Source organism: Heptranchias perlo, chromosome 1 (assembly GCF_035084215.1).
Source record: "Heptranchias perlo isolate sHepPer1 chromosome 1, sHepPer1.hap1, whole genome shotgun sequence".
NCBI lineage: Eukaryota > Metazoa > Chordata > Chondrichthyes > Hexanchiformes > Hexanchidae > Heptranchias > Heptranchias perlo.
This window is the reverse complement of record NC_090325.1, coordinates 141,749,377-141,767,793: the sequence shown is the minus strand read 5'-3', so window position 1 is coordinate 141,767,793 and position 18,417 is coordinate 141,749,377. Positions and strand designations below refer to the sequence as shown.

The 18,417-nt window shown below is 40.7% G+C and overlaps 1 protein-coding gene across 1 annotated transcript in view; it reads right to left on the bottom strand.

Moving 5' to 3' along the window:
* The window catches only part of lrba (LPS-responsive vesicle trafficking, beach and anchor containing), a 753,934-nt gene that overhangs the window by 560,090 nt on the left and 175,427 nt on the right, over window positions 1-18,417 (bottom strand). The window contains exons 22-25 of the mRNA XM_067992149.1: window positions 13,615-14,694; window positions 8,597-8,778; window positions 8,181-8,334; window positions 4,222-4,402 (exon numbers count right to left, since the gene is read on the bottom strand). Of these exons, the coding sequence (XP_067848250.1) occupies window positions 4,222-4,402; window positions 8,181-8,334; window positions 8,597-8,778; window positions 13,615-14,694 (1,597 nt within the window). The remainder of the gene's footprint in view (window positions 1-4,221; window positions 4,403-8,180; window positions 8,335-8,596; window positions 8,779-13,614; window positions 14,695-18,417) is intronic.

Genomic DNA, 18,417 nt, shown 5'->3' with positions numbered 1-18,417 from the left:
GTGGAGAGACGGGAGAAGCTGAGGTTGTTCTCCCTAGAACAGAGAAGGTTAAGGGGAGATTTGATAGAGGTGTTTAAAATCATGAGCGGTTTTGACAGAGTAAATAAAGAGAAACCGTTTCCGGTGGCAGAAGGGTCGTTAACCAGAGGTCACAGATAAGGTGATTGGCAAAACAGCCAGAGGCGACATGAGGAAACATTTTTTTATGTAGCGAGTTGTAATGATCTGGAATGCACTGCCTGAAAGGGTAGTGGAAGCTGATTCAATAGTAACTTTCAAAAGGGAATTGGATAAATACTTGAAAGGAAAAAAATTACAGGGCTAGGGGACTAAATGGATAGCTCTTTCAAAAAGCTGGCACAGACATGACAGACTGAATAGCCTCCTCCTGTCCTGTACTTACTATGGTACTATGATGATACTATGTTCTCTCTCAGGTATCCTTGTCCACACCACCTACATAAGGCCAGAAACTGTGCGACATTTTCGTTCTTGCTGGAGACACCAGCAGAAAAACGAAATAGGAATAACGAAATATAAAATACACCCCAAAAATTATCAGCTTCGTGTTCTTTACCCAAGTGAAGTTTATTCAGTTTTACATTTAGACAGATATATGTGGATGACTTACGGTGAACTATTTAAAACATAAATTGAGAGGATATTTTTGGCTTGCTTTTTTCCTGATGGTAGGAAATCAAATCAACAGTTTGTTTTGATATCCAAGTTTAAAAGCAATTAGACTGCTCTTAAATATAAAGGAGATCTATTCATGGAGGCAGAGGGGATGACCATGGTACTAAATGAGTACTTTACATCTGTCTTTACCAAGGAAGAATTTGCTGCCAGAGTCTCAGTAAAGGAAGATATAATTGAGATACTGGATGGGCTAAAAATTGATAAAGAGGTACTATACAGGCCAGCTGTACTTAAAGTAGATAAGTCACCCGGTCCAGATGGGATGCATCCTAGGTTGCTGAGGGAAGTAAGGGTGGAAATTGCCGAGGTACTGGCCATTCTCTGTTTGACAGGAAACTCAACACTATCCAAAACAAAGCAGCCACTCGATTGGCATCCCATTCACCATCCTAAACATTCACTCCTTTCGCCACCAGCGCAACATGGCTGCAGTGTGTACCATCCACAGGATGCACTGCAGCAACTCACCAAGGCTTCTTAGACAGCACCTCCCAAACCCGTCACCTCTACCACCTAGAAGGACAAGGGCAGCAGGCACATGGGAACAACACCACCTGCACGTTCCCCTCCGAGTCACACACCATCCTGAAATGGAAATATATCACCGTTCCTTCATCATCGCTGGGTCAAAATCCTGGAACTCCCTATCTAACAGCACCGTGGAAGAACCTTCACCACACGGACTGCAGCAGTTCAAGAAAGCAGCTCATCACCACCTTCTCAAGGGCAATTGGGGTGGGCAATAAATGTTGGCCTTGCCAGCGACGCCCACATCCCATGAACAAATAAAAAAAATCTTCCAAACATCCGTAGATACGGGGGTGGTGCCAGAGGACTGGAGCATTGCAAATGTTACACCCTTGTTCAAAAAAGGGTGTAAGGATAAACCCAGCAACTATAGGCCAGTCAGTTTAATCTCAGTGGTGGGGAAACTTTTAGAAACGATAATCCGGGACAGAATTAACAGTCACTTGGACGAGTGTGGATTGATTCAGGAAAGCCAGCACAGATTTGTTAAAGGCAAATCGTGTTAACTAACCTGATAGAGTTTTTTGTTGAGGTGACAGAGAAGGTAGATGAGGGCAATGCAGCTGATGTGGTGTATATGGGCTTTCAAAAGGCGTTTGATAAGTGCCGCACGGTAGCCTTATCAAGTCTGCGGCCCATGGAATGAAGGGGGCAGTAGCAACATGGATACAGAATTGGCTTAGGGACAAGAAACAGAGAGCAGCGGTGAACAGTTGTTTTTAGGACTGGAGGAAGGTGTACAGAGGTGTTCCCCAGAGGTCAGTGCTGGCACCACTGCTTTTCTTGATATATATTAATGACTTGGACTTGGGTGTACAGGGCACAATTTCAAAATTTACAGATAACACAAAACTTGGAAGGGTAGTAAACAATGAGGTGGATAGTGAAAGACTTGAAGAGGATATAGACAGGCTAGTGCCATGGGTGGACATGTGGCAGATGAAATTTAATGTAGAAAAATGCAAAGTGGTACATTTCGGTTAGAAGAACTAGAAGGCGCAACTCTAAAAAGGGGTAAAGAAACAGAGATCTGGGGGTATATGTGCACAAATCGTTGAAGGTGGCAGGGCAGGTTGAGAAAGCGGTTTAAAAAAAAGCATAAGGGATCCTGGGCTTTATAAATAGAGGCATAGAGTACAAAGGTCATGATGAACCTTTATAAAACATTGGTCGGCCACAACTGGAGTATTGTGTCCAGTTCTGGGCATCGCACTTCAGAAAAGATGTGAAGGCCTTATAGAGGGTGCAGAAGAGATTTGCTAGAATGATTCCAGGGATGAGGGACTTTAGTTACGTGGATAGACCGGAGAAGCTGGGGTTGTTCTCCTTGGAACAAAGATGGTTGCAAGGAGGTTTGATAGAGGTGTTCAAAATTATGAAGGTTCTAGACAGAATAGGCAGAGAGCAAGTGTTCCCATTGGCAGAAGAATCAAGAACCATGGGACATAGATTTAAGGTGATTGGCAAAAGAACCAAAGGTGACATGAGGAAAAACTTTTTTTTTTGCACGAGTGGTTGGGATCTGGAATGCACTGCCCGAGGGGGCGGTGGAGGCAGATTCAATCATGGCCTTGAAAGGAAAAAATTTGCAGGGCTACGGGGAATGGGCGCGGGACCAGCTGCATTGCTCTTGCATAAAGCCGGCACAGACTCGATGGGCCGAAAGGCCCCCTTCCACGCTGTAGCCTTTCTATGATTCTATACATCAAAAGTCAACGCAGAGTTAGCAACTGTCCAACAGCAAATTAGATTCCTCAGAATTTATTTGGCTAATATAGTAGCAAAGTTCCAGCTCGTTTTGCACTGCATTTAGTGACTCAGAAATAATTAATGCACTTTACTACAGCTCAAGTTTTCATCAGCTGAATTTGACTACAAAGCATACTGGAATAACATACTGGATAACAGTCTATCTGGCAATAGACTTTTTACACTTATTAGAAGGCCAACTCTTTCAATTGGGTCCTTCATTTAATTTACAGTAAATTCATTGATCCTGGGATCATGGGTTGGAAGTCATATTACGATATACGAGCGCCAATTCTTTCTTTGACTCGCTCTCCCTTTAAGCGCGGAATCAGTGAACTTACCCTTTGACTCTAGTAGCTCCTGACGATAGTATTCCACAAATTTTATAAAATTAAAGAGCATAGTAACAGAGACTAAAATGTTCAATACTATTTTTCCAACGACACGTCACAGACTATCTGTTTAATTCACTTTTGTCATCCTTAGCCCAATAATGGATCACAAAAAAGCTAAAAGCAATCGATATGTTTTTCTCTCAGTAGTAAACAATCCCAAGAAATCAGCATTTATCTAAATAAGCAAAACTAGGTTATTGTGCATCACTTAAATCTGTTACCAAAACTGATTAACACAAAGTCAACAACATCATTCTGTGCAAAGACACAACACCTATTAACATGGAATTTCTGCAACTTAATAAAAAGAGAAATTACCAAAAAAAAAGGAAGTCGGGATTTCTCTAACACATGAAAACCCAGCTGGGGTTCACATTAAAATGAGGCAGTCTGGCTGAAGCTCAATATTCCGACAGTCCAATGTTTTGCAAATGTTAAAAGGAATCAATTTGTAATTATTACTTTCATTTTTGTTTTTGGCACCCGTTTCTCTGGGACAATTTAAGTGACAGATTGTATCCTACATGACCAGATTACTTTAACCCTTTTTGCAATAACTTTTGTAAATCTTCTGAACTGCACACATTTTCCATTTCTGAAGAAAACTTAAATGTTGAATTAAGTTTTGCAGAAATTAGATAGAAAATATGCACTTTGAAAACTTCATAAAAGTCATTACAAAAAAGATCTGATCATGTAACTTACAGCTAATCTGTCACTTAAATTGTCCTATGAAAATACCATGCCATGCACTGAAAACTAAATACAAACTGATACATGGCAACAGAATGATTATAAAGCAGTATGTTTGAAGCACAGAGCATCAGATTGTTCTGCATATTATACTCACCTAGACGGAGACACTGCCTTAATATTCCTCCAGAAGACATGTTCTTTTCAGCCTCTATTTCAGTGAAGCTAAGCGAACTGGCAAATATCAGCACATCAACAAGACCTATTAGCCTCTGAAGAAAGGTCACGGAGGCTTCGAATGACAGACCTTGAGTTGGTTCAATGTTCTCCAATTCATGCTGTGAAAGATATTTTTCTTAAATCATTACAAATGATAATGAATTGAAGACAGATTCATTATGTTCCTGATTGGACGTCTTCATTATTCAAACAGAAACTTCATCCACACACCAAGCTGGTACAGTTCTATGCAGGAAGAAGTCAAAAAGGATAACCTCCATTTAAAACATCAGTAATGGTACACTGTCCATAATTTTTCCAACTCCCACAGTATAACAGGTGTGTTCTAATGTTAAGGCTGCAATTTTTTTTGGCTTGTATACTTGGGGAAAGAAAGGAGGTTGGCATAGCATGTACCCTCCCAAGCAAGGAGCTGAGGAAAAGGCAGGGTGGAAGTGTGTAGATGATAGCTATATTTGAACAGTGGAAATTATACGAGACAAGTCTAATTCTTCGTTCTCAGCACTCGCCATATACTATAGAAGACTGACCTAATAGTGCAATTATGAAAAGGAGAATGGAGACCGTTGCACTGGAGCTAAAATTGGAGAGATATCTGATCCACTGAGATGTCATGTTACAATGAGAAATGTAAGGAATCTTACAACACAGGTTATAGTCCAACAGTTTTATTTGAAAATCACAAGCTTTCGGAGCTTACCTCCTTACTCACCTGACGAAGGAGGTAAGCTCCAAAAGCTTGTGATTTTCAAATAAAACTTGGACTATAACCTGGTGTTGTAAGATTCCTTACATTTGTCCACCCCAGTCCATCACCGGCATCTCCACATCATGTTACAATGAGAAGCACTGGAGATAGTAGTCACGGCGTTCAACAACAAGAGGCAAGACTGCACCTGGAATAGTGTTTGAATCCGGAACAGAACAAAATTGTGAGGAAAAGGGCAAAATATTTCCGCGTTACTAAGCCTGGACAGAACTGATTGAGCCAAAACTTCAACACGACTGACAAAAACAACGGAATGAGTACTTGAGGCATGGAGACAGAATGTTTTATGCGCAAAAAAAAACAAACTGACATCATTTTATGGGCGTGGGTCACCTTAAGTACAATGCAACAGTAGAAAGGATTGTATGGGCAATGATCCCAATGTCATAACATTAATACATCAAAATATCTTAAAAGGAAATTGCCTTTGTGATGTTCTCCTGGCAAAAAGATATAGAGCGGACCTGCATCTACCAATGTGTGGTGGATGCAAGAATGGAAATCAGGAGAAATTGATCTTCAAAGAATTCTCCTTGATTTTCTTTATTTATATGCATTGCTAGCATGATGAGGGGAAATAGTCGGTGGGTAATACAGGGCTGTAAGCTGGATAGAGTTCTCCCCATACCACTCAAGTATTGAGTACACAAAGCCACCATGTCGTCCCAAATGAATGTGCTATCAAATGTTAACTGTGGATTTAATTTAGCATTTTGAACATAATCCAAAGAGGAAAATAATAGATACTTGGAAGTGATTACAATGTAGCAATTTATAAAGGAGTATAAATGACATCATATGTCACAACAATGCTGTCAACAGAACTATGGGGTTAAATCATTACTGGCTTGCGTGGAAGTATTGCAGGAGTACTTTATATACAATCCTTTTCAGAATTTTCACAAGTTTCTAGAAAAAATTTGAGTCAAATATCAATAAATTCTATCTAAACACCTATTAGAATTTATTTTAGTTGGGATAAATTTCTCAAGTAGCACCCCCAAACATAAATTAGATAATCTATGCAGGGGAGGTACTCACCTATTAACAATGCCTGCTTATTCCAAAGTCTGGTGATGAATCAAAAATGAAACCAGTTCCAGAGTTAAATCCATTCCACCCTGAGGTAGAGGTCTACAATCCATAGTAACCAATGAGTAGTTTAGTAATGTGCAGAAGTAAATCAACTGAAATTTTCCAGTCTGTCCCAGAAACACTATTTATTTGATGGCGACAGGAATACAATATCACTGCAGCACAAGTTCTTGGTGGCAATATTGAGCAAGGCTTTACTACAATATGCATCATAACTCAAACATTCAAGGCATCAAATCATTCTTAACAGTGACTGTTGCTTGAATTCAGGATTTTTCTGATCACTGTTTTAGAAGAAGCAGTCAACAGTTACTGCCAAAAATTTTGGATGCAAAGTGTGCACATGCAGGCAAAATGACAAAGGAGAAAAAAGCATCAAAATCAATTGCTGCAACGAGTTACATCGAAACTAAAGCACAGAAACAGGCCATTCTGCCCAACTGGTCTGTGCTGGCATTTATGCTCCACACGAGCCTCCTCCCTCCCTACTTCATCTAACCCTATCAGCATAACCTTCTATTCCTTTCTCCCTCAAGTGCTTATCTAGCTTCACCTTAAATGCATCTACGCTATTTGCCACAACTACTCCTTATGGTAGTGCATTCCACATTCTTAGGGTAAAGAAATTTCTCTTGAATTCCCAATTGGATTGATTAGTGACTATCTTATATTTATGGCCCTTAGTTCTGGTCTCCCCCGCAAGTGGAAACATCTTCTATACGTTTACCCCATCAAACCCTTTCATAATCTTAAAGACCTCTATCAGGTCACCCCTCAGTCTCCTCTTTTCTAGAGAAAAGAGCCCCAGCCTGTTCAGCCTTTCCTGATAAGGACATCCTCTCAGTTCTGGTATCATTCTTGTGAATCTTTTTTGCACCCTCTCCAATACCTCTATATCCTTTCTATAATATGGAGACCAGAACTGTGCGCAGCACTCCAACTGTGTTCCAACCAAGGTTCTATACAAGTTCTTGATTTGCCTTTTTTATGGCCTTATTAACCTGTGTCGCTACTTTTAGTGATTTGTGCATCTGTACCCCTAGATCCTCTATCCCATTTAGACTATTATCCAAGTAGTATGTGGCCTCCCTGTTCTTCCTGCCAAAATGCACCCCCTCACACTATATTACACAGAATGTACAGCACAGAAACAGGTTATTCGGCTCAACTGGTCTATATTTATGCTCCACTCAAGCCTCCTCCCTCCCTATTTCATCGAACCCTATCAGCATTTCCTTCTATTCCTTTCTCTCTCGTGTTTATCTAGTTTCCCCTTAAATGCATCTATACTAGTCGCCTGAACTACTTCTTGTGCTAGCGAGTTCCACATTCTAACCACTCTCTGGGTAAAGAAGTTTCTCCTGAATTCCCAATTGGATTTATAAGTGACTATCTTATATTTATGGCCCCTAGTTCTGGTCTCCCCCGCAAGTGGAAACATCTTCTCTACGTTTACCCTATCAAACCCTTTCATAATCTTAAAGACCTCTATCAGGTCACCCCACAGTCTTCTCTTTTCTAGAGAAAAGACCCCCAGCCTGTTCAAATCTTCCTGATAAGTATAACCCCTCTGTTCTGGTATCATCCTGGTAAATCATTCTTGCACCTTCTCCAGTGCCTCTATATCCTTTTTATAAAATGGAGACCAGAACTGTGCACAGTACTCCATTGCTGCTTTAAAAAATTAAAGGACAATAGAAAAAGTTACTCGAATTCACTATCATACAGATGTGCTTTTTTAAAGTGGAATAACTATGTATACATGGAATAAGTGTGCATTTTTATGGACTTTTTCCTGATGTTTTGTAACTGATCTATGCAAGATTAGATATGAATTGTTCAAAAAAAATTCCTTGGTTACTAATTTCAGTTGGATCAGTCATATTTGACCATGCTTAGGTCACTCACTAAATACAAAAAGAAGAAAAACATGATGCCATTCTTCATCTTAGTAAGCAGAAGAGAAATTCATTTTTCAACAAAATATGTTTGACCCATTATTTCATACTTACTGTGGTAGATGTAGCTGCAGACAGAAGTGGGAGGATCCCACCACAGGCCATTATGATGTTATCTACCACCTGAGAGACAAGGTGAATGGTGTTGTGGACAAAGATGATGTTTTCGCTGCTGTTAACAAAATCCATCACCGTCTTTGTGTTATGGCTGCTCAAAAGGGCAAAAATAAGCATGCAGTTATTTTTTTCAAAATTTGCTCACATATCTTTTGCACATATAGCTAACAATTTATAAAACTGAAGCCTATAAGAAAGTTAACCCAATACAGGATTTTTACAGGAACTATAAAAGGGGGAAATATTCAATATTAAAGCAATGTACAATCAGAATGTTACCCAAAAAAGCTCAGCAATGCTAAATGACATGAGGTTTAACATATCGGGGTACAGTGAAAACATACATAACTAACCTTCTCCACATCTGTACATCTGTCTCTATCGAGAACAGCAAATCATTCAGCAAGCGTTGGTGCATGGGAGACCATTTAAATTCTGGAATGCGAAACATGGTGGTACGTGCTGAAGGGTTAGACCCTCTTCTCTGACCATCAGCTATAAGGCCTTGCTGATTTCCAAGCTCCGATTGTGATATCTGGGCAAAGTACAGAGCAAACAGTATGAAATCAGAGTGAAATGGTGCATGGCAGCATTTTAATGTTTCTTGTTAAGCGGGGGGAAAATAAAAAGCAAACCATTTGAGCCTTCAGGTAGCCAACAAACTTGCAAGTATTTTTGTAGAAAACGGTAAAGGACATTATATTGGACAATCAAAAGCAAAATACTGTGGATGCTGGAAATCTAAAATAAAAACAGAAAATGCTGGAAAAGCTCAACAACTCAGGCAGCATTTGTGAAGAAAGAAACAGAGTTAACCTTTCAGGTGATGACCCTTTGTCAGAACTGGATGATGTTAAAGAGTTGACAGTTTTTAAGCAAGTACAGAGCCAGGGAAAGGTGGGAGGAAGGGGAGGAAAGAACAAAAGGGAAGGTTTGTGACAGAGTTGAGGGCACAAGTGATTAAATGACAAAGGGATGATGGTGCAAGGCAAGGAGGGTGGTAATGGCAAGTTAAGGAACAAAAGATGGGTCTAGAGGACCTGTAAATGGCAACAGCAGAACCATTACCAGGAGCTGCAGTCCCAAAAAAAAAATGGGAGTAGTGGTTATGGACTGAAGTTATTGAAATCAATGTTGAGTGCAGAAGGTTGTAAAGTGCCTAATCGAAAGATGAGGTGCTGTTCCTCGAGCTTACGTTGAGCTTCATTGTCCTTGGCCTCTTACACTGTTCCAGAGAGGTCAGAGTGGGAGTGGGACGGGGAATTAAAATTGCAAGCGTCCGGCAGGTCAGGGTCACGCTTGCGGACTGAGAGGAGATGTTCAGCAAAGCGATCACCCAATCTGCATTAGGTCTCCCCAGTGTAGAGCAGGCCCCATTGTGTGCAGCGAATACAGTATACTAAATTGAAAGTAGTACAAGTAAACTGCTGTTTCACCTGGAAGCAGTGTTTGGGGCCCTGGACTATGGGAAGAGAGGAGGTGAAAGGGCAGGTGTTGCATCTCCTGCGCTTGCACGGGAAGGTGCCATGGGGAGGAGAGCAGGTGTTGAGAGCGATGGAGGAGTAAACCAGGGTGTCACGGAGGGATCGGTCCCTTCGGAATGCTGAAAGGGGAAGGGAAGATGTGCTTGGTGGTGGGATCGCGCTGGAGGTGGCGGAAATGGTGAAGGGTGATACATTGAATGCGGAGGCTGGTGGGGTGGAAGGTGAGGACAAGGGAGACCCTATCGTGGTGCTGGGAGGGAGGGGGGGGGGGGGGGAAAGGGGTGAGGGCAGGAGTGTGAGAAATAGGATGGACGCAGTCGAGGGTCAACTACAGTGGAGGGGAATCCTCGGTTGAGGAAAAAGGAAGACATATCGGAAGCACTGGTGTGGAAAGTGGCATCATCCGAACCGATGCGACGGAGACGGAGAAACTGGGAGAAGAGGATCGAGTCCTTACTGGAAGCGGGGTGGGAAGAAGCGTAATCAAGGTAGCTGTGGGAGTCAGTGGGCTTATTATAGATATTGGTCGACAGCCTATCCCCAGAAATGGAGATAGAGAAGTCAAGGAAGGGAAGGTGGGTCAGAGATGGAGCATGTGAAGGCGAGGGAAGGGAGGAAATTGGAAGCAAAGCACCTCCAGCGCAATCCTACCACCAAACACATCATCCCCTCTCCTTTCAGCATTCCGAAGGGATTGCTCCCTACGTGACACCCTGGTCCACTCTTCCATCACCCACTCTCCTCCCCACGGCACCTTCCTGTGCGAGCGCAGGAGATGCAACACCTGCCCTTTCACTTCCTCCTCACTTCCCACCGTCCAGGGCCCCAAACACTCCTTCCAGGTGAAACAGCAGTTTACTTGTCCTCCTTTCAATTTAGTATATTGCATTCGCTGCTCACAACGCAGTCTCCTCCACATTGGGGAGACGAAATGCAGATTGGGTAATCGCTAAGCTGAACACCTCAGCTCAGTCCACAAGCGTGAACCTGACCTGCTGGTTGCTTGCAATTTTAATTCCCCGTCCCACTCCGTCCTCGGCCTCTTACGTTGTTCCAGTGAAGCTCAACGTAAGCTCGAGGAACAGCAACTTATTTTTCAATTAGGTACTTTACAACCTTCTGCACTCAACATTGATTTCAATAACTTGAGTCCATAACCACTGCTCCCATTTTTTTTGGGACTGCAGCTCCTGATAATGGTTCTACTGTTGCCATTTACAGCTCCTCTAGACCAATCTTTTGTTTCTTAACTTGTCCCATTACCAACCTCCTTGCCTTGTACCATCATCCCTTTTGTCATTTAATCACCCTTGCCCTCTACCCTATCACAGATCTTCCCTTTTGTTCTTTCCTCCCCTCCCTCCCCCCTTTCCCTGGCTCTGTACTTGCTTAAAAACTGTTAACTCTTTAAAATCTTCCAGTTCTGACGAAAGGTCTTCAACCTGAAACGTTGGTTTCTGTTTCTTTCTCCACAGATGCTGCCGCACTAGAGTTTTTCCAGCATTTTCTGTGTATATTATATTGGACAAGAATGGTTGCATTTTCAAAATCAAAACTGCAGAAAACACTACTCTGTCAAAATGAAAAATATTTCAAACAATTCAGTGGGTTTACAATTATACAATCCAGCTGCAACCTCATCACTATCCTGGATATTCAGGACTTCTAGATATAGTACTTCAAAATATAAAATCTGTAGGAAGAGGAGAAAGAACAGCCTCCTAAAGGCTGAAAATTAACAATGCAATTAAGGCCTATCTCCTAGATAGGATCTTTCTTATAAATAATAGTCACTCATTTTCAAGTATTGCTTCTCCTTTTTTTGGACACAAACCACTACTGCTCAGTTGCAGTTTAGTGAAGATCAAATGACAACTATAAACACAATCAACTACCACTATCAAACCCTTGACAATTTTAAGCACATTGCAGAATTTTGTGCTAAATGTATTCACACAATGAAACGGAGCTGTTGGGGATGGAGTGATTCAAGCTTGTAATATAATCAAAGGACATCCAAAAAAATTGAGTCAATGACAAAATTGACACGTGCATAACATTCAATAAGGACAGACATACGCTTGGATCTCAGTTCCCAGCAGCTGTACAGAGTTGGAACATGCTACATAGAGGCTTTAACGAAGATGAGGGGAAAAGAGGAAGAAGCAGGGAGAGAAAGGCAGGTAGATTCAAACTGGATGGTCCTCAACCCTTCCTGATCGCTAGCTACCAGGATCACTGACAAAGGCATGGGAGCAGACTACACCCTTGTCATCTTGGCTGCAGGCATGAGGTCAGGTGAGGAAAAATTAAATAAAGTTACAAAGTTGAAAAGGGACAAGCTTACCCAGAAATTTAACAAAAAATTAAATTCCCTAACGCTAACATTAATTGGCAGTAACAGTGTCGCTCAGACAGTCTATAAGGATGGTTGAAGTGGGGTATGGAAAACTTCATTTGTTGGGAACATACAGAACAAGAAACGGTACCCGCCCTTCAAACCCATCTTTTCACTGTACGTGATCTGTATAAAACCACCCAGCAATGTAATTGGAGACAACTTTGAGTTACTTAACACAAGGGTGAAGTTCTAGTGGTTATAGGGAGCAGTGATGAGAACAGTGAGGTGATGAATTGAAAGCATCACAAATTAAAGCTTCAGCAAAATATTGTAGATGCTGGAAATCTGAAACAAAAACAAAGTGCTGGAAACACTCAGCAATTAGACAGCATCTGTGGTGAGAGAAACAGATCCACAGATACTGCCTGATCTGTTGAGTGTTTCCAGCATTTTCTGTTTTTGTTACAAATTCAAGCTTATTAGCAGAAATGCCATTTCCTACAGCACACTGGTACCAAACTAATATTAAAATCCATCAGTTTTTCTTTTTACTATTGTAACATTTGAAAATTCAAAACCAATGGGTAACACCCCAGTCCACTGAAATTAACTTAACACTGTAACTAGTAACTCGTTTTTATTTGCTCCAGACATGACACTGTCACCTCTTGGCCCGTTAAAATAAACACAGCTAAAGGACATACCATCTGTATTTTTACTTTAAATCATTTTCATTAAATTATCTGCAGTTTGAATTCAAGACGCTGTCACGTAGAGCAATTTAATTTCCACATGCTCCAATTTAAAACCATTCTAAAAACAATTAAATAACTTAATTAAAAAGCAGATGAATTATGAATATTTAATTGTCGATTATTGGTACCTTTAATGAGACCATTCGACCCTTCAATTCTCTTAAAAGCATTTTACTTAAGAGAAAGCGACATGACCAGTTGTCAAAACATAAAATTCCTTAAAGGGAAACTTTATTTCAATTATAGGCTGGATTAACTGAACAGCCTTAATTCATTTATTACAATAAAAATAATAATGCAGAACACTGTAGGAAGTTCCATGTACTCTATTTAAAATAAGGGGAATACAGGCTTGTCTTCCAGCATCTTAGCTGAAGTATGCACAAAAAAAACTATGCAACAGTAACAATTAACCTCTCCAAATAACACAAAAGCAAAATACTGATGAAAGGTCATCAACCTGAAATGTTAACTCTGTTTCTCTCTCCATAGATGCTTCCTGGCCTGCTGAGTGTTTCTAGCATTTTCTGTTTTTATAACCTCTCCAGCTACTTTGTTTCAGATAAAATCAAAAATGTTGAAAAACAGCAAACATCTCTCAAAGTTACTGAACATGTAAAGGTGAGACTTTGTCATTATTTTAACAGACAGAATCACTGATTTTATTCCCTTTGCCCGTACCTCCATCCCCCAATAAAATGGAGAAAAATTTGTTATTGTCATTCTGCTTATTCCACGATAAGGAAAGTGGGATTGTCCTTTTAACTTTCAATTACAATAAAGTTTATTACCTGAATGGGAGACTTCGGTACATTTGTAGATTCCTGACTTATACTTGCTCTAAGTTCCAACCTCTCAGTATCAGATGCAACACTCGACACATCCAGTCTAGCAATTTCCTTAGCAGATGGGACTCTCAACTCTCTCGTCTTTGAAGCAGTTGTTCCAATATCTTTGTCCAGGTTATTACTGTTATGAATGCTAGTTCCAGTAGTGTGGCTATCTGTCTGCTTTGGAACAGTAGTTGTTTCTGATTGCAATTTTGCCATCTCTTGTCTGACTTTGATCACCACTTCATCTGGTACAGATGCAGAATGATTTGAAATTGCTTCTGAACAGCTTGCATTGTCTTTTGATGCAAATGTCAAAGTACTATCATCCAGTTCTTGAGAAACGGCCTGAAGCTCTGTGGCATTCTTCTCTTGACTACTATTTAAACTGTTCTCATGCTGCCCATTGCTTGAAGATTCTACCTCATCAACCTTTGGATCACATGGTCCTAATGCAACATTGCGTTCTTGTTCATTTGCAGTATTTTCTATTGCTATTTTCTCATCGATTGACTCAGAGGGAACTGAAGTAATTTCCTCCACGAAAGTCTGCATCGAACTAGCTGAATGTTCAGTTGAGGACACAGCTGAACACTCCATATCCTCCACGCACACTTCAGCTGCTTCAGATTTCTCCACTTTGGAACTTTCCAAAGAATCTCGTAGTTTATTTGATATCTGATCTACTTCTGCTGCTGGCCTTTCTACTTCAGTACCATTAGATGATACAGTTGCTTCTTTTGTTTTGTCGGTCTGTTCCAAATTTGTCTGCTGTACTTCTGTGGCTACAGCACTGGTTTCCTGGTCACCTTCAGATTGCTGTTCAAACTTGAAAACTTCTGTTTTTTCTAATTGCTTGTCAACATTTTCCGAATTAGGTACATGCTTAACCTCAAAAATATCTTTCTCAACTGTGGCTTCTTGTGCGCCGCTAACCTCAGAGATGGTTCTAACAGTCGAAGTTTGCCTTGCATTTTCATCTTGTCTTTGGTACTCTTCAAACATTCTGGCCAAGCTCTCCTTGTGTATTTCATAAGTGACCTGAAAAAAATAAGTAGCAGACAAGAAAAAAATACTAAAATATAACAGGGTACTTGGCTTTATAAACAGAGGCATTGAGTACAAAAGCAATTAAGTTATGCTAAACCCTTATAAAACACAGGTTATGCCCCAGCTGGAGTATTGTGTCCAATTCTGGGCACCACACTTCAGAAAGGACATCAAGGCCTTAGAGGAGATTTGCAAGTATGGTACCAGGGATGCAGGACTTCTTCAGTTACGTGGAGAGACTAGAGAAGCTGGAGTTGTTCTCCTTAGAGTAGGGAAGGTCATGGGGACATTTAATAGAGGTGTTCTAAAGGGTTTTGATAGAGTAAATAAGGAGAAACTGTTTCCACTGGCAAAGGGGTCGGTAACCAGAGGACACAGATAATAGGACAAAGTCAGCATGGCTTTACAAAGGGGAAGTCGTGTCTGACAAATTTGCTTGAGTTCTTTGAGGATATAACATACAGGGTGGATAAAGGGGAACCAGTGGACGTAGTGTATTTGGACTTCCAGAAGGCATTCGACAAGGTGCCACATAAAAGATTATTGCTCAAGATAAAGAATCACTGGATTGGGGGTAATATTCTGGCATGGGTGGAGGATTGGTTATCCAACAGGAAGCAGAGAGTTGGGATAAATGGTACATTCTCGGACTGGCAACCTGTAGCCAGTGGTGTTCCGCAGGGGTCGGTGCTGGGTCCCCAACTCTTTACAATCTATATTAATGATTTGGAGGAGGGGACCGAGTGTAACATATCAAAGTTTGCAGATGATACAAAGATGGGAGGGAAAGTAGAGAGTGAGGAGGACATAAAAAACCTACAAGGGGATATAGACAGGCTGGGTGAGTGGGCGGAGATTTGGCAGATGCAATACAATATTGGAAAATGTGAGGTTATGCACTATGGCAGGAAAAATCAGAGAGCAAGTTATTATCTTAATGGCGAGAAACTGGAAAGTACTGCAGTACAAAGGGATCTGGGGGTCCTAGTGCAAGAAAATCAAAAAGTTAGTTTGCAGGTGCAGCAGGTGATCAAGAAGGCCAACGGAATTGGCTTTTATTGCTAGGGGGATAGAATATAAAAACAGGGAGGTATTGCTGCAGTTATATAAGGTATTGGTGAGACCGCACCTGGAATACAGTTTTGGTCTCCATACTTAAGAAAAGACATACTTGCTCTCGAGGCAGTACAAAGAAGGTTCACTCGGTTAATCCCAGGGATGAGGGGGTGGACGTATGAGGAGAGGTTGAGTAGATTGGGACTCTACTCATTGGAGTTCAGAAGAATGAGAGGCAATCTTATTGAAACATATAAGATTGTGAAGGGGCTTGATCGGGTGGATGCGGTAAGGATGTTCCCAAGGATGGGTGAAACTAGAACTAGGGGGCATAATCTTAGAATAAGGGGCTGCTCTTTCAAAACTGAGATGAGGAGAAACTTCTTCACTCAAAGGGTAGTAGATCTGTGGAATTTGCTGCCCCAGGAAGCTGTGGAAGCTACATCATTAAATAAATTTAAAACAGAAATAGACAGTTTCCTAGAAGTAAAGGGAATTAGGGGTTACGGGGAGCGGGCAGGAAATTGGACATGAATTTAGATTTGAGGTTGGGATCAGATCAGCCATGATCTTATTGAATGGCGGAGCAGGCTCGAGGGGCCGATTGGCCTACTCCTGCTCCTATTTCTTATGTTCTTATGTTCTCATTTACGGTAATTGGCAAAAGAACCAGAGGAGAGATGAGGATACTTTTTTTTTAACACAGAGAAAGTTATGATGATCTGGAATGCACTGCCTGAAAGGGTGGTGAGAGCAGATTCAGTAATAACTTTCAAAAGAGAATTGGATAAATACTTGAAGGCGAAAAATTTGCAGGGCTTTGGGGAAAGGGTAAGGGAGTGGGACTAATTGGAAAGCTCTTTCAGAGAGCCGGCACAGACACAATGAGCCGAACGGCCTTCTTCTGTGCTGTATGATTCTATAATACAAGTGATCATAGTCATTTCAGATTGCAGTATATTCCTTTGTGTGCACTATCCAAATTTGGTAAAGGTGTTTTAATGAAAACCAAGTGTTTTTCCAAGGATGAGGCAGAAAGGATTCTGTAGTTGTATGATTGCTTACTACCTCTAGTTTCATTACACTATTTAGTCTTGATAACCCAGGTAAACATCCAACTGAGTGTTACTGTCTTGTGATGATTAGATTCTACATGTAATTAAGCTTTGGAGAAATCCTTACCTCAAATTATATAGATTGCCAACAGCCTTGCTGATGCAAAGTTGCAGTTTGAAGTGATGGGATCATTGATGCTGAAAACACTAGGGATATGACCTGCCGTCTATACTGTTATAGGAACAGGAGTAGGCCATTCAGCCCCTCAAGACAGTTCCGCCATTCCATTAGATCATGACCAATCCGTACTTCAACTCCATTTACTCCTCTTGGTCCATATCCCTTGAACCCTTACATAACAAAAAATCTATCAATCTCAGTGTTGAAAATTTCAATTAACCCAGCATCCACAGCTTTTTGGGGAGCAAGTCCCAGAATGCCACCACTGCGTGTGGAAAAAGTGCTTCCTGATTTCATTCCTAAACGGCCTAGCTCTAATTTTAAGATTATGCTCTCTTGTTCCGGAAGTGCATTTTGTTAACCCTGTCAATATTAACCTAATTGTCCCTTTGCAGATCTTCTGAATAAAACCAATGTAGTTATACCATCAGCTTTTCAAAAGTGTCCACAAACTTACAGAATGCAAGTGCCCAGAAATCTGCTGACATGACTTTTCCACCAACCAGACAATATTGATCAGTATATTTATAGACAGTTAATCCTGCCCATGAACTCTAATCACTTCTGCATACAACTGGAATTTTGCACTCAAAAATGAAAGATTTTTTAAAAATGAATGTCTTAAAAAGGAATAATTCGCTTCCCTCATATCTGAATTATATAAAAATGTGATGAATACAATCATAAATCAGCTCTCGACACATTCCCTCCTCTAATTACTCGTGCTACCCCCCCCCTCCCCCATTCTCTACCTCCAATCACATATCCATTCCTTCACCTTTCCACTATCTCCTCCTTTTCCTTCCATCCCTTCACTCTCCCGGCTTATTCCTTGTTTCTCCCCCAAGCTTACTGCACTTTCTGAAGTTTGTAGAAAACGAAAGTAACAGCTTTGTGATCAGAAGTGAATTCACTCATTTTCCCTATCCCTCACACATACACAGCCTCTTTTTAAAAATATATAAATTTTACTTCAATAAAGCTTTTGAAATTCTTCTCTTGCTTTTCAAAATTATTTGTAGAAAAGCTACTGTGTAAAAAGTGCTAGCAGCTAAATAAAAATATTCCATCAGAATAACTGGCTGAATGGTGCTGATGCATCTTGGGAAATGAGGCACACTACACAATCCAAATTCAGCATCACATATCTGGGCAGCAATGTCAGCTCCAAGCCTAGCCTTTTGGGAGAGACTGAGGCCTTCAAGTAAAAACTTATATGAAGCCATTAAAAGAAACCAAAATAGACAATTCAATTTACATTTAATCATGTTACTACAAAATGATTTCTTGATTCTTTTAATTTTGTTAAATGCCTATTTTGAACATTAGATATTTCATGTACTAAGGGAAAAAATGGAAAAGATGAAAAAAATTCAAAAAGCATTTTAAATGATTTGTAGAAACAGTGGCCGGAATGTACAC